Below are 14,655 nucleotides of genomic sequence, written 5' to 3' on the forward strand. Positions count from 1 at the left end.
CAGTGAGCATTTGCCATGAAGTAGATAGAGTTTTTGTGTCTCACACTCCAGCTCAGTCATATTATGGGATAAACACCCCTATGACCCTCATTGTTTCCACTTTGCAGAAGGAAAACGGAGGTGCCAAGGGCATAGTGACACTTGCTCCCTTGACTCTGTATCTTGTACATCTTCTTTCTTGAACCATCAAACCCTCCACCTGCATCTAATCTACTTAGCGGCCTTTTCCAGACATTATGCACAAAGTGTACAGATCACAGTGTTTATGAACCATGAACTTCTGTTCTGGCCATCTTCAGGCTGAGGTGTACACACTCCTGGCCACAGGGAGCCGCAGGATTTGGGGAGTTACATGGTGGATCTGGACTTGAGAGCAATTTTTTGTCACTCCTGTGCAATGCTAGCTAAGGAACACTAGGCTCTTCTGATTTTGCCAAATGTCTTAAAGCTTTCCCTTGGGGTGCTGAAGAGAAGACTGTCAAAATTTCTAAGAGAATCCAAGCCAGCCTTGCCATATAAACTCTCACACCCTTGTCTGTTCCCTTCAAGGTCATGCCCTGCTGCCCAGCACCTGTCCAAAATTATTTTCTGATAAGGAGAAGTGAATTTATGCTACTGGATTCCAGCAGCACTTTTATTTTTAAGATCTGGTGATGTCCACACTCCTCTGTCTGGGGCCTAGCTGTGATAATCCTGACCAAGCAAATACCCGTGAGAAGGAAATGGTACATTAGGAAACCAAGCCAAACAGTGCCTTTTTTTTCTTGTTCCCAGGGGAGATGAATCAGAATGTTGGAAAAAGAAACAGGAGGAAAACCTCTTCCTTCGGGACTGACTTGTGTCTCTGCCTTCAGTCCATACTGGAAAAGGAAGAGTAGAATTGAAGGTCACTCCATCTAGATACCTGAGAGATTGTTTCCAATACCCCTTAGACTAGAACTGGGCTGAAGTCCCATGTGCAAGCCATCTGCTGGAGATTTTACCCATACTATATTTCATTTGTGCTTAGCGGGGTAAAGTTATAGCATTACTTAGAAGCATAGCTTTGTTTCAAACCCCAGATATGCTTAACTCTGTGACACAGAATAAGTGGCTTGCTTGAACATAGCCTGAGTTCCTAATTCCATAAAGAGAGAGAAAATGATAATATCCACTCCCAAACTAGCATGTGTTGGGAGATACAGGGTAACTGTTCAAAGCTTGTCATTCCATGCCTGACTCATACTTACCACATGCTAAGCATATGTCTCAGAGACATGCATATACGCTAGGGAGATGTGTTTGCTCTTGTTCCCACCTGTACTGGTTAGTGTATCATCAACTTGACCCTATCCAGGGTCATTTGAGAAGAAGAAGCCACAGTTGGAAAAATACCTTTCATCATATTGACCTGTAGACATGCCTATGGTGGCATTTTATTGATGATTTATGTAGAAGGACCCAGCTCCCTGTAGGTAGTACCACCAATAAACAGCTGGTCCAGTGCTATATAAGAAAACAGACTGAGCAAACTATTAGGAGCAAGGCAATAAGCAGCATACCTCCATGGCCTCTGCTTAAATTCCTGCCTCCAGGTTCTAGCCTTGAGTTCCTGCCCTGACATTCCCCTAAGATGGACTGTGACATGGAAGTATAGATCAAGGAAACCCTTTCCTTCCCAAGTTGCTTTTGGTCATGATCTTTACCACAGCAACAGAAATCCAGCTAAGGTAGCATTCTATATACAGCCTGGCGTGTATACTCATTTCCTAACTATGGCTTTACATGCCTCTAGCTGTGTCGTTACCCTGTTTGTAGACCGACTTTCTTTCTCGACCTTAACCAAGTGATCTAGTTGACCCCACATGTACATCCATCTTTGGTGGCTATTTAGTTGGTTCTCTTCCCCCACATGCCATCTCTATCAATTCAGTGATGGTCTACATCACATTAGTGAGCACAGAACAATCCCTGTTCATGTGATGTGTTCATACCCGCTTAAGGTCAGGAACATTTTAAGTCCCATCCTTCCACAGCCCTGGTTTATAGCACTGACCATGAATTAGATATTTAATAGATTGGTTTCAAGAACAGTATCTTTGCAATAGGGAAGAGTAGAATTCATTAATTCATGAGTGGATGAATGGATGAATGTGAAGGAATACAACAGGAAACTAATGAGCACATAAGTGAGTGAATAAATAACTGGGTAAACAGAGTGAATTAATGAAGAAATGAATAAAGGAATGTGAATGGGGGTGGAGGCATTGCTGACTTGGGACCAGAGGATAAGCAGCTTGTTTTGCCTTTGTCCTTAGCCATAGTAGCTCTCTTCTAAGATCCAGGCTTACTTTTCCTGTTCTACCCACCATCACTTCCCTCCTGTTTCCTCTCACCTGTCTCCAGGAGTGATGACTGCACTAATTTGTTCACAGACCATTAACTTCTAAGCACTAGAAGAGGCTGCCCTGAGCTGGCAAGGACAGCCTTGAGTGCTGGCTCTCTAGCTGCATGGAGACGTCATTCTTCTCTTGCATGCCTGCCTGTGCAGCTTGGGGCTTATCTTTCTTCTCTCTTTACTTTTTTCTCTCCTTCTGACTCTTACAGATGACGACTGTACAGACTCTTTCACGCCCAATCAAGTCTCCAGAATGCACTGTTACCTGGACCTCGTATACCAGAGCTGGCAGCCCTCCAGAAAGCCAGCACCTGTAGCTCTTGCGCCCCAGGTTGTGGGGCACACAATGGACTCTGTGATGCTAGAGTGGTTCCCACCCATCGATGGCCACTTCTTTGAAAGGTGAGTGTGGCCTGGGGAGTGTTGTGCTCTTTCTCTCTCTCCTCGTGCTAGGAAGGCAAAGTCTCAGAAGGAAGGCAGACTTGGAACAGAAATATTCTTGTTGAATAAAGAACCCACTACTCAGCAGTGACTGGTACCCAGGGACACACTGATAAGTTTGAGACAGATAATATAAAAATATTGTTAGAAGAAATGATCCAGTAATGATGTATACTTCTTCATGAATGGGATGTTAAATTAACTTTATTATTAGAAGCTTCAAAACAAGGGCAGGTGAGAAATGAAAATCTAATACACTCTCATCTGGTGGTACTTGTCTTTGATCTCAGCACTTGGGAGGTAGAAATAAGCAGTTACCTGTAATTTCAAGGCAAGTAGAGTCTGCATAGTGAGTTCTAAGCCAGCCAGGGCTACATGAGAGAATCTTTCAAAACACACATACCTCCAATTTTCCCAAGTCCAAAAAAGTTGGAAATTTCTATTGCAAGAAATATTTTCTAGTGTTGTCTCCATTAATACAGGATTTGAAATTGCCTCTGAAAACCCTTTCATATCACACACACATATACATATTTCTCATTACATAAAATAATAGCATGTATACTATTTGGTTTGCAAAAATGTATGGTTATATATCATCATAAGGTTTATACTTAGTATATTTTGAGAAAACCAGAGACTAATCTGGTGCAAGACCCCACAGATTTTCTCCCTGGTCTGTTACTTGTCATCCAAATGCCACCTGACATATAGCTGTTCACAGATTGTTTTTAGCTGTCTTTTCCTAAAAATGGATACCGATTATGTCTTCTGGTAGTCAGAAAGGGGAGACCTAAATTCAATGCCTTCTCATGAGTCCGTTCACTATAGACTTCCAAGGAGCTCAAGCTTTGAGGGAACCAGAGAGAAAAGCTTCATAGTTAGGCAGGGCTCTTGCGTAGCACATATGAAACCGAGGATCCAATTGTACCACTGCAAAAATAAAATGAATATTCATGAATGCAGTTTACATCTATTTCAGAATGACTCTGTTATTTAGGTAGTCTCTTACTCCAACCCTTAGCTCTTCTTGGGAAGTTTATCCAGCAATGAGGATACAGCATTGGTGATGGTGGAGACAATAACCGTGTTAATCATTGTCTCTTTGTCTGCTGAACCTGCAGCTGTCTGTCAAATGCTTACCTTGAGAGAGATTCTGGTCTGAATGCTTGTTGTGCAAAGTCTTATTTAATATTCCCAGGAACCCAGTAGCAGAATAGAAATGTTCCTCGTGTGTCAGATAAGGAGAGCAGTGAGGCTGAAAGAGTCTGAGAAACTTGGCCAAGAGCTCATAGAAAGTACGGGAGGCAGGCCCTCAGCAACATTTCAGAATACCTTGTCTATGAATCCTATGTTCCTTCATTGGGTTGTTTCAGACTAGAGTGTGAAGGGGGTATTAACTTTCCTCACAAAAGGTGGCAAAAAGCTCTCATTTACTCATTGTGTATATGTGCATTTGTGTATAAGAAAAAATAAGCACAAGACCTCACCTAAGATTTCTGAGAAGTACATAGCTAATGGGTGCGTGTTTAAATGCTCACTCTCACTAATTAGCAGGGAAATTGCAACTTATAACTGAAATGGTTGATCACCTCACAGTCTTAAAATGGCTATTCCCCCCCCCAAAAAAAAACACACTAGAAAAATAGCAAGGCTTATGAGGAAGGGGAATCTTGTACAGTGTTTGTGGGACTGTAAATTAATTCAGTCATTATGGAAAATAATATGCATGCACCTCAGACAACTAAACTAGAACTGTATGATCCAGCTATTGCATTAATACATACATATCCAAAAGAAATTAAATCAGAGGCTAGAAAGGTAGTTCAGTAGTTAAACATAACGTTTAAGCATATGGATCTGATCAGATCCTCAAACCACAGCCAATCCTGGGAGAACCTGACCTAGGAGAGTGGAGACAGGGGATCCCAGAGCAAACTGGCTAGCAAGACTAGCCATAACAGGGAGTCTTTGGTTGAACTGAGAACCCCAGCTTGATGAATTAGATGGAAGAGCAATGGAGAATGGCTCCTGACACCAGTCTCATGCCCCCAGTACAGATGTACACTTGTGCATAGCATACATCTATACTCGTGCAAAACAAACCAATTCAAACTCAGGCGCAAGGCATTCAAAAAAATGTAAAAGAAAAAGAAGGGATCAGAAGTAGTTGGTTGAAAGGACACCCTGTTCCACATGCTCAGTATAGCATCAATCACATATCTAAGATACAGAAACAACCTGAATATCCATCATCAGGTGAAGAGGTTAAAAGAAAAAAGCTTATGTGCACTGTGGAATATTAGTCAGCCTTTAAAAGTCAGCAGAGAAACCTGCCATTTAAAACACACAGAATGAGTCTGGAGGTCATTATTCTATTGAAATATGCTTACCTCAGAAAGACAAACATACCTGATCTCCCTTATATGTGGAATATGATAAAGTTGAATCATTGAATGTAGAGAGAATGATGTTCACTGGGGGAGGATGGATCTAGGTGAATGTGAGAAGTGAAGGTGTTAGTCAAAGGGTACAGTTCCAATTAGATTGCAGAAGTAAACTTTAGTGCTCTATTGCCCACAACTTACATTTTAACGAACTATACTGCTTTGTATGTTTTTAAGTGGCTAAAACAGTGGATTGTCAACGTTTTCATCATACAGACACAGAAAATGATAGCTATGAAAGGTGATAGGCTTCTTCATCACCCTTCTTTAATTATTATAAACCTGTATGTAAATGTTATTTTATAATTCAAAAGTATTCAAAATTTAGATCTCTGTGTCAAAAGTTTTAAAAGTTAAAAACACGCTATACAGTGATACCGCATCAAACTGGGTCTCTAAATGTCTACAGACTATCATTCCCTGAATCTAGAACCTTCTTTTTGCATCTGCGGGAGAGTTTGCTCTGATAGCAAGGAAGGGAACTCCTCGGGCTCCCTGTAGGAACTCCCTCTTTCTGGCCCGAGCTGCCCTTGCAGGGTTTGGAGCTGGGTTTGGAAATGCTCATGTGACACTTTGGAGCAAGCTTTGCAGCAGTCTGTAGATTTATTTATTTTCTCTGAAGTGATGAGAAGTTTCAGACGTTTGGTCAAGCTTTGGCCTTGATTCTACTTAAAAATGGAAGTTTTGTAAATGAAGCTTCCTGTGTATGTATTCAATTTATATCTCATAAAGCAGTTATTATCCATTAAATAAAATCCATCTGATTGTTGGAAACCTATTAAAGGGTTAATTGTTGTGTAATGAGATATGTCTCTATTACATAGTACTCATGGCTTTAATCAATATGTTTTTAATAACCCATAGTGAGTTACTACTTGAGGCATATACAATAGCTATTCTGTTTAGGGTAATATTAACTAATAGAGTTATCACATGCTAAATTCAAACTGACATTTTTGAAACATGTAATTAAGGTTAGCAGCCATGCAGACCACAAGCTAAAGGAAGTTCGTCCATAAGTATTAAAAATTGCTGTAAAGGAATGGTACTATATCCTTTGTGCATCTTGCTCCCATAAGCAGGGAGTTTATAGCACTGCAAATTGATTTAGTATGAGGCATATAAGCTTTGATGTCTGATCACACGCACGTTCTGCCACCACTCTCACTTAGTTTCATTGCTCCCAGTAGATGAGACTTTAGGCAAGAGGTCTGACTTTTCTGATTCTATGAGTCCTCCTCCATAAGAAGGTGCTAACTTGCCCATATTGTCTCTGTTATGTGGGGAAGTCAACAAATGAGATCTACGATATACTAAGCACACATATTCTACACTCAAGGAATGTTAGCTTCTACCTTGTGTGAGGTTTTCCAGAACTGTTTGGTTACTTGAAAATCCCCTTCCCTTGAAAAACCTTGGGTGTTTTCCACACCATCCATCAATGCCAGCATCTCACCCCTGGCCATGTTCATGTCCTCCTGCTGTTCTCACATCTGTGGTGTAGGAGACTACAAGGGGGTTCCCTTAAGAAAACATATTCCGATTCCCCCACAGCCTGTGTCCTCACACAGGGGCAACTGAATAAATAATTCGAGGCCACCCCTAGTCTTGCAAATGTGTTGACTGGCTGGTCTTAGTATCCGAACAATTGGCTATCATATACTGGAAAGCCTAGTGAACTAGGAACTATGGGACCATGGTCTAAAGTCCTTGCAGATACATCATTCTCTCTCCCTCTTTAGCTTCAGTTTTCTGATCTGTAGGTCAAAAATTCTGCCTTTCTCAGGCAGAATTTCTCCTCCATGTCTCTTAACACGTATAATAATGAGGAACTTTTTTTCTACAAAAGTGAGACATACTAGTAACAGTCTAATTGTAAAGGAGAGAAGCTAACTCCTTTTTATTTAGGATGGCTTCTTGAAGTACAATTCAGAAAGACTTTATTTGTTAATGAGAATGTTGCTTATCCACATTCACCAAGATAGCATCACTATACCACCACATTCACCAAATTAGTGACCATGAAGTACTTGGAATTATAACTGATGTAACCAAGGTTCAGAATTTTTAAATATATTTTATATTAATTATTTTAAATTTAAATAGCCATTTGTGGCTGATAAGCTTCTCATTCAATAGCATATATCTAAAATTTTGAGCTTTGACTTAGATAAACTGTGTAAGAAAGATGAACTCTCCCAATATTAACATTCTCCAGGTATATGAGTGTGTGTGTGTGTGTGTGTGTGTGTGTGTGTGTGTGTGTGTGTGTGTGCAGGTGTCCATGAAAATCAAATAAATGCCAGAGTGAGTCACAGACACAGCATCCCCTGGATGTACAGGATACCAGCATCTCCTGGATGTATAGAATGCCAACATCCCCTGAATGCATAGGATGCCAGCATCCCCTGGATGTATAGCATGCCAGCATTCCATGGATGTACAGGACACCACCCATCACATTTGCTGCCAGCTGCATGGTGATTCACTTATTGCAGTACTTCTTGACAACCAGAGTCTTGTTATGAGATCAGTGAAGTTCAAGGTATACCTAAGGGAAATGGAGAAAGTCAGTAGCTGTGTAGGTCAGCCCAGTTCTTGAATTTATCCATGGGCATTCATGATGTCACCGTTTTATTATCAGTCCTGTGACTCAGAGCTGCTGTATAGAAGCTGACATTGTAAGCTTCTGTCCTAATTAAGATGCTGAAAAATTTCCCCAACTTTCTCTCTTCCTCCTTCTCTACTTTCCTCATTCCCTTTACTGTAAGTATATTGGCATGAATCAGATAGTTCTCTTCTACAATCAATTTCACAAATTACTGATGTTTTTCGTTGTTGTTGTTACTGAAGCCTACCTAAATAGCACCAAGATAACAGTATAGGTTAAACTTGAATGAGACAATTCTACATAGTTTTATAGTAAATATGTTTTCTATAAATTTTCATAATCATGGATATTGTAGAATAACTGCCCATTATTCAATTTAGATTAACCATGGAATATTTAATGTTTTATTCTTCCACCAAGGGTTAATGTGCTTGCCTGATGTCTGCTTTCACCTTTCATCCACTGGGTTGAGAGGGCACACACTCTGATGTTTAAAGGTTTAGCTTAATTTAGCCATGACTATTATGTGTCTGTCTGAGTAATATTTGTTCTACCAACTCATTTACTCATCCATCAATTCAAGCTGCACATAATAGAAAACACTTGAGTTGTGTGCTGAACCCTAAGACAGACAGACAGACAGACAGACAGACAGACAGACAGATAGACAGAAAGAAAGAGAGAGAGAGAGAGAGAGAGAGAGAGAGAGAGAAAGAAAGAAAGAAAGAAAGAAAGAAAGAAAGAAAGAAAGAAAGAAAGAAAGAAAGAAAGAAAGAGAGAGAGAGAGAAAGAAAGAGAGAAAAGTCTAGGTTATGGATCTTGATCTTGTTCTCAGGTGCCTCATAATTTATGAAAGGAGCATATTTACATATAAACATATTAATACACAAAAATATAATTAAAGTGAACCTAGCAGGATGAGAAACACCAGCCTGGCAAAAGCAGTGAACATGGGGTAATGTGACCCAATGTGGTAAAGAGACACAAGGCTAGTATAATGAGGGGAGTTAGGGTCCTTGGAGGTTGGAAACATTCTAAAAGTTTAAGCAGGAACATGGCTTATTGATAATAGGGCTTTTAATGATTCCCTGACCTCTGCCTGAGAATGCCAGCACACCTTAATGCTCACATATATACTTCCTTAGACTATAACCCTAAAATCACAGAGTTCCTTGTTAGGGGAAATCCTACAATTTAAAATCTGAATGTGTCATTCTCTCCTCTTAGGTAACCAAATCCCACAGATTCCTCTAGGAATGATTGAAGAGCAATCACTGGGGCTGTTGTATTTTGAGAAACACTTGGTTGGTTGAGACCTTACTTAACATCATCTAGAAATTCCATTGCCAAAAGTCTAAGCAGATGCCACTCAGATCTGCAGATGTCTTGGTCCATGAGAGTACAGAATATTCATTTCTCTGTCTTATCCACAACTGCCTCCTACAGATGCCAAATTTGGAGAACACAGTAGGAACCCAGACACAGTTGTAGCCAGGGAGAGATTAAATCCAGATATACCAGACATTTGGGGAAGCCACCATAATATTCCATTTTTGGGACTAGTCCCATTGAGAGATTGGCTCACCCCCTGGAAAGCTGTTAAAATGAGTTAGATGGCATAGTAAAGAAACTGCTTTTGACTATTAAATTGCAAGTGAGTCACTCATCCCCAGGATGTCAGGGCTGGAAGATTTCTTAGGCATCATCTCATCCAGCCCACTCATTTTCTGGTGAAGGAACCACACCTTCTTCATGTTTGGTCACTGTGAATGCCGACTGAGGCCTTGAACATAGTGGGTACCTGGAAAATATTTTTAAAGGAGTCATTCCTGAGGACAAAATGAGGCAAAGTATGCTCTTGTGACCACACAAAAGATTCCCAGTGAAGCTTTTTATTCCAGGCGCAATTAAAATTACTTTGGGGGGGGGGGGGAGGGTAGGGGATTGGCCAGTTGGTTCTGTGCTACTTGAATCAAAAGAGTGTATGCAGCATCAGGACAGAAGCAGTAAAAAACAAAAACAAAAGCAATCAAACAAACTTCCTGGCCAATAGAAGAGATTTCCCTTATAGTCATTTCCCTAGCCATGCCATGTGCATGGAGACAAAGCAATAAAGACCAATTGTGTCCTCTGTCCCATAGCTTTTGTCCTGGTCCTGTCATTTGCTCACTCAATTGTCCTAAGTCGGTGTATTTCCACTCTTTCCTTGGCCTCCTAGAGAATTGGGATCAGCATGTGACCTTTGCCTAGAAGGGAGAATCCTGGTGCAATATGCTTTCAATGCCTCCTCCCCCATGCCCTGTGGACCGTCAGGACACTGGAGTCCTCGGGAAGCAGAAGGTAAGTCAGATGCATACAGACATGTGTGGTACACAGAAAACAACTTTAATGTATATGGACTGTTACTCTTTCTAATAATCTTTAACACTATTATTCAAGCACTCATTAATTTAACAAGTATATTTTACCACATGCACTATTTTATGTATGCTATTCTCCTGTTACGTCTGATGAAATGGTCACCAAAATATTAAATAAGGGTCAAAAGTAAGTGCTATATGGAAGTGTTCATAGAACTTAGAGACTCCAGGCCCCTGTGGGTAAGCCAGGTCACATTGGAGTTAATACATGTATTGGGGGGACTAAAAAGCATCAATCATCTTTGATTCTTCTTCAGTTATGACAAAGGCCACATGGGTCATTCTTGTATGTGTCACAACTCTTTAATTTTCCCATGTACCCTTTCCGTTGCTTGCCACTATTCTAATCTTCAATCACTATCAGATCTTGTCAGGTACAGATGGCATTCTCAGAAGTCTCAGAAGTCCAATGACTGAATTTCCTCAAAGCATCGTCATTTCATATAGAAAACAACTCCTGTGTCCTACAAAAACAGAGGCAACAACTTCTGCCAGATCCTGACTGTTGCACTTTGTCATTTAGCCCTGAAGCCAGACTGGCAGAGAACTGTGACTTCCTTTACATATAACACTTTTCCTGCCTTGAGACATTTGTACATTGACCCTGTCCCAACATAGTCTCACAAAGGTCCAGACGGGTCAGATAGTGTTATCCATAGTCATAGGGTAAGACAACATGACATCAGGTTATCAGAGCAAGTAGAACCCACCCCCTTGCAGAGAAATAGTGAGAACTCTTTCTCTACCCTTTATATTTTTAGAAAGAGGGTTAAAAAGGAAAAGCCAAAGATAGACTAAAGCAAAGGAAAAGGATCAGAAAGTGAAGTTGAAAAAAATGATGGCCCTGTGCTTTATTTTCTAAACTAGCTTAAAATAAAAATGAGATTTGGATGTGGGAACTCTAAATAATCTCTCTGTAATAGAAAGTAAGAGGGATGTCTGGGAGAAGCCCTTCATTCAGTCTCATAAACTCTCAGACTGTCAGACTTGGAAGGGACACCTGAGGTCATTATGCTCCTGTCCTCCACAAAGGAAACTCCTCAATGAACTTATTCTCTGTGGCATGCCCCACTCCTTTAGAAAGCTATTTCTGAATCTAGAGACACAATTGCCCAAATAGAACCCACTATGCTTCTCTGACAGTTGAGAACACTTTGCATGCTGGCGTAGAGTATACTTGTCTCCCTCTCTAATGCCATGAGGAGTATGTGTGGGCACAGTCTTAGGTACCTAGGCAAGAGGATGCTGGCTCTTCACCAGGAGAGAGAAAAGCAGGTGGGGCAGTTACCAAGCTGATCAAAGTAGAAGGCTGAAGACCTCGTAGAAAGGAAGCTTCATCCAGTACCACAGAATTGGGCTTCTCACTAAATGTCAAAAAACACTTTGGAGCACTAAAATGATTTTAATATTTAAAGAGGGGACATTTCCAAGGTTGTGGTCCAGTGTGTCCTCAAAGTCAAAATTATTCTTAATGTTATTATGGTATCATTCACAGTTTCTTTTCCATTCTCTCCTGAAAACCCAATGGGGCTTTCCAGGGCTACAGAGCATGAAATGTTGTTAGCCCTCTGACAGTTAAGTGGAATGTACACCATACATACTGTAGCTTTAGAGTGCTCCCATTTGTAGACATAGTACTGTTTATCTATGAGTAAATATAATCCACCCAAACAAAAAGCTCCTAGTAAGGCCATGTGGATTTACATGGATTTAGAGCATGAGCAGCATGGTAAGAGAAATGGGTACTGAACAGGTGAGGCAGATAGTTCCCACATAAGGCCAAGTGGATTACCACTGGAAACAAGGAGAAGATGCCATGTGCTTAGGTCAGAGAAGATCATCCCATCATAAATTGTAGGTTGAAACTATATGGTGGCATAAAATTTTTAAAAAGTAACCGACTTGGGAATTTGCAATTTACAAAATGCAGACATATAATGAATCTGAATCACCTTAGGCAACACCATCCCATGTTTATTTGGGCAACCTCACTGAACACAGCTTTATTTTACATAGTTCATACCCTAGCACTATTACTGCTAATGGGTGATTCTTTAAAACACCTTAGATTCAAGACTATTGGATATTATGAAGTGGGATGTTTTCATTCTTCACTCAAAGTGGTTTTGCAATTATCTAAAACTAGTAATGTAATTACAGAAAGCAAACAATTTAATATTTTCCTATTATTATGTCTCAGGTTGCATCAAGTTGATAATCAGGGTTGTATTTTGTTATAATATTTAATTTTTACAATGTTGGCATTGTTGATTTAAATTGCATTTAAAAAAATTAACTGAGCCTTGGTTATGACTTAGAACAGAATTTCCAGCAAATTTTGAAATGGCTCTAAACATACTTCTGCCATTTGTACATAATATTTTGTGCAAAGCAGTATTCTTGGCAATGTTGACTATAAAGTCAAAATATCAATCAACTCTGCAAAACCATTGAAGATACTCCACATCTTGTAATAGTAACTATTCTGCCAAGATTTACTTCTCTATGTACAATAAGATGAGCAAATTCATATCATCAGTATGCAACTGTGCTTTTGCCTTTAGTAAGTACTATACCATAGGTACATAAAAAGTTCATTCTTTCTAATTAATTTATTTTTTTAAACTCCATATGCCACTCCCTGCCATGCCCTACCCTCTGACTGCTCCTCTCCACCATCCCCTGTCTCAAGTCAATGTTTTATGTGCCCACTCAGAGCATGTGGAATCGTAAGATGTGCAGGTTCTAAAGACTGCTCTAACAGCTCTATAGTGAATAACTTAAGGGATGAAAGTCCTGGAGGGAAGAGAGCAGTTTTTGCTGGTTGCTAGAATTCAGGTGATCAAACATGATGTCTGACATGATGCCAGGATAATGGCTGAGGCTAAGGGAGAAAAATCAAAGTTGCAAGATATGTGGGGTGTAGAATCAGGAAGTGTTCCCCTTGGCGAAAATTACCTTGGTCACCCTGCCACTTGTTTGAGCATCGTAATTTTCATACGTCACTATACACTTTCATTCAAACCAAATGTGTCAGTCAGTGAATTCTGTTCCTGGGTTCTTCTGACTCTTTTAAAGGGTAGTGTGCACTTGATAGTCTAGTATAAGTGTGGAGGCCCCTGAATGTCTGAGCTGATTCCAGCTGCTAAGGACTACCTGCAACCTCCTGTATGCATCTACTATATTCCTGCCAGGAAGAGGCACCACTCCATTTTTAGGGCATCCTATTACACGTGCTGTGATCCATTTGGCTCAGACTCCTTTACTATTCTTGAAGAAATAAACTTTTCCATGAGCCAAACTCTAAAATTTATTTCACAACTCATTTCCAACCTATTTATCTTTGTGTGTTTAAATTTTGGGACTTCCTAAACTAACAGAAAACTCCCAAATTCATGAGCAATGCCAGATATATCTGTAAGGTTGAGAAAAAAGTGCAGGGCAGAATTAAAAGCAGTGTTTCTCACCCTGTCGCTGCCAACCCTGTGCCTTTGAAGTTCTTAAAGTTCTGCTAAGATCCTATCTTACCCACAGAATGAACAACCAAACTATAATGCTCTTTCTTAACTCCATATGAGTATGAACTAAGATTTTCATTTTTAAATATATGTTGGCTATCTACTGCAGTCTATTAACTTTTCTCCACAGTGGGGGAAAACAAACAAAAAACAAAAGAAACACTTCTGTACACAGAAAACGGTTACACTCTTGTGTTTAGAGCAAAATCTACATTTCACAGGTTCATACTTTTTAAAGTATTTAAGGTATTTACCATGCATATTTTTAAAAGTATAAACCAAGAACTAGATGGCAGAATGTTACTGATAGAAATCCCACTTTACATCACTTATGCAGATGTTGGTCTTTGCATGAGAGATTGGCACATCACACCACCTGTTTTCAGTCGTTCCTGTTTGTATGAATGTTTGCTCCATTATTCTCCCTAGAATATTTCAAGTGTGCTGAAGCTTCTATCTTAAAAAAAAAATCTTGGCACCATGGCTGTGTTCATATCTACATGTTCAGTGAACATATACTTAGACATACAATGAATCTCTACATACATTTTCATAAATATAAATTTGGATTAGCAGAAGTGTGTATGAATATATTTCTGTACATGTCTGTGACCTTATTCCTGGTGGGCTGCTTATAAAACATGAGCCTTTTCGTGTAGCCTTCATATCTGCAAAGGGATATGTATTAATCATGAACTAGCAGGACTTGGTACCTCTCTTTTCACTTCTCCCCTTTTCCCTTCCCTTTTTTCTCCCTCACTCCCTCATTACCTTCTCTCCTTTCCTTTCACTCTTTGTTTCTTTTTCTCAGCCCTTCTCTGGGTCTTACTACCATATATCT

The 14,655-nt window shown here is 39.9% G+C and overlaps 1 protein-coding gene across 1 annotated transcript in view; it reads left to right on the forward strand.

Moving 5' to 3' along the window:
* Nucleotides 1–14,655, forward strand: part of Pappa (pregnancy-associated plasma protein A) — a 233,336-nt gene that overhangs the window by 62,503 nt on the left and 156,178 nt on the right. Inside the window, exons 5-6 of the mRNA NM_021362.1 lie at nt 2,587–2,779; nt 10,095–10,216. Of these exons, the coding sequence (NP_067337.1) occupies nt 2,587–2,779; nt 10,095–10,216 (315 nt within the window). The remainder of the gene's footprint in view (nt 1–2,586; nt 2,780–10,094; nt 10,217–14,655) is intronic.

The sequence above is a fragment of the Mus musculus genome, chromosome 4 (assembly GCF_000001635.26).
Source record: "Mus musculus strain C57BL/6J chromosome 4, GRCm38.p6 C57BL/6J".
Lineage (NCBI taxonomy): Eukaryota > Metazoa > Chordata > Mammalia > Rodentia > Muridae > Mus > Mus musculus.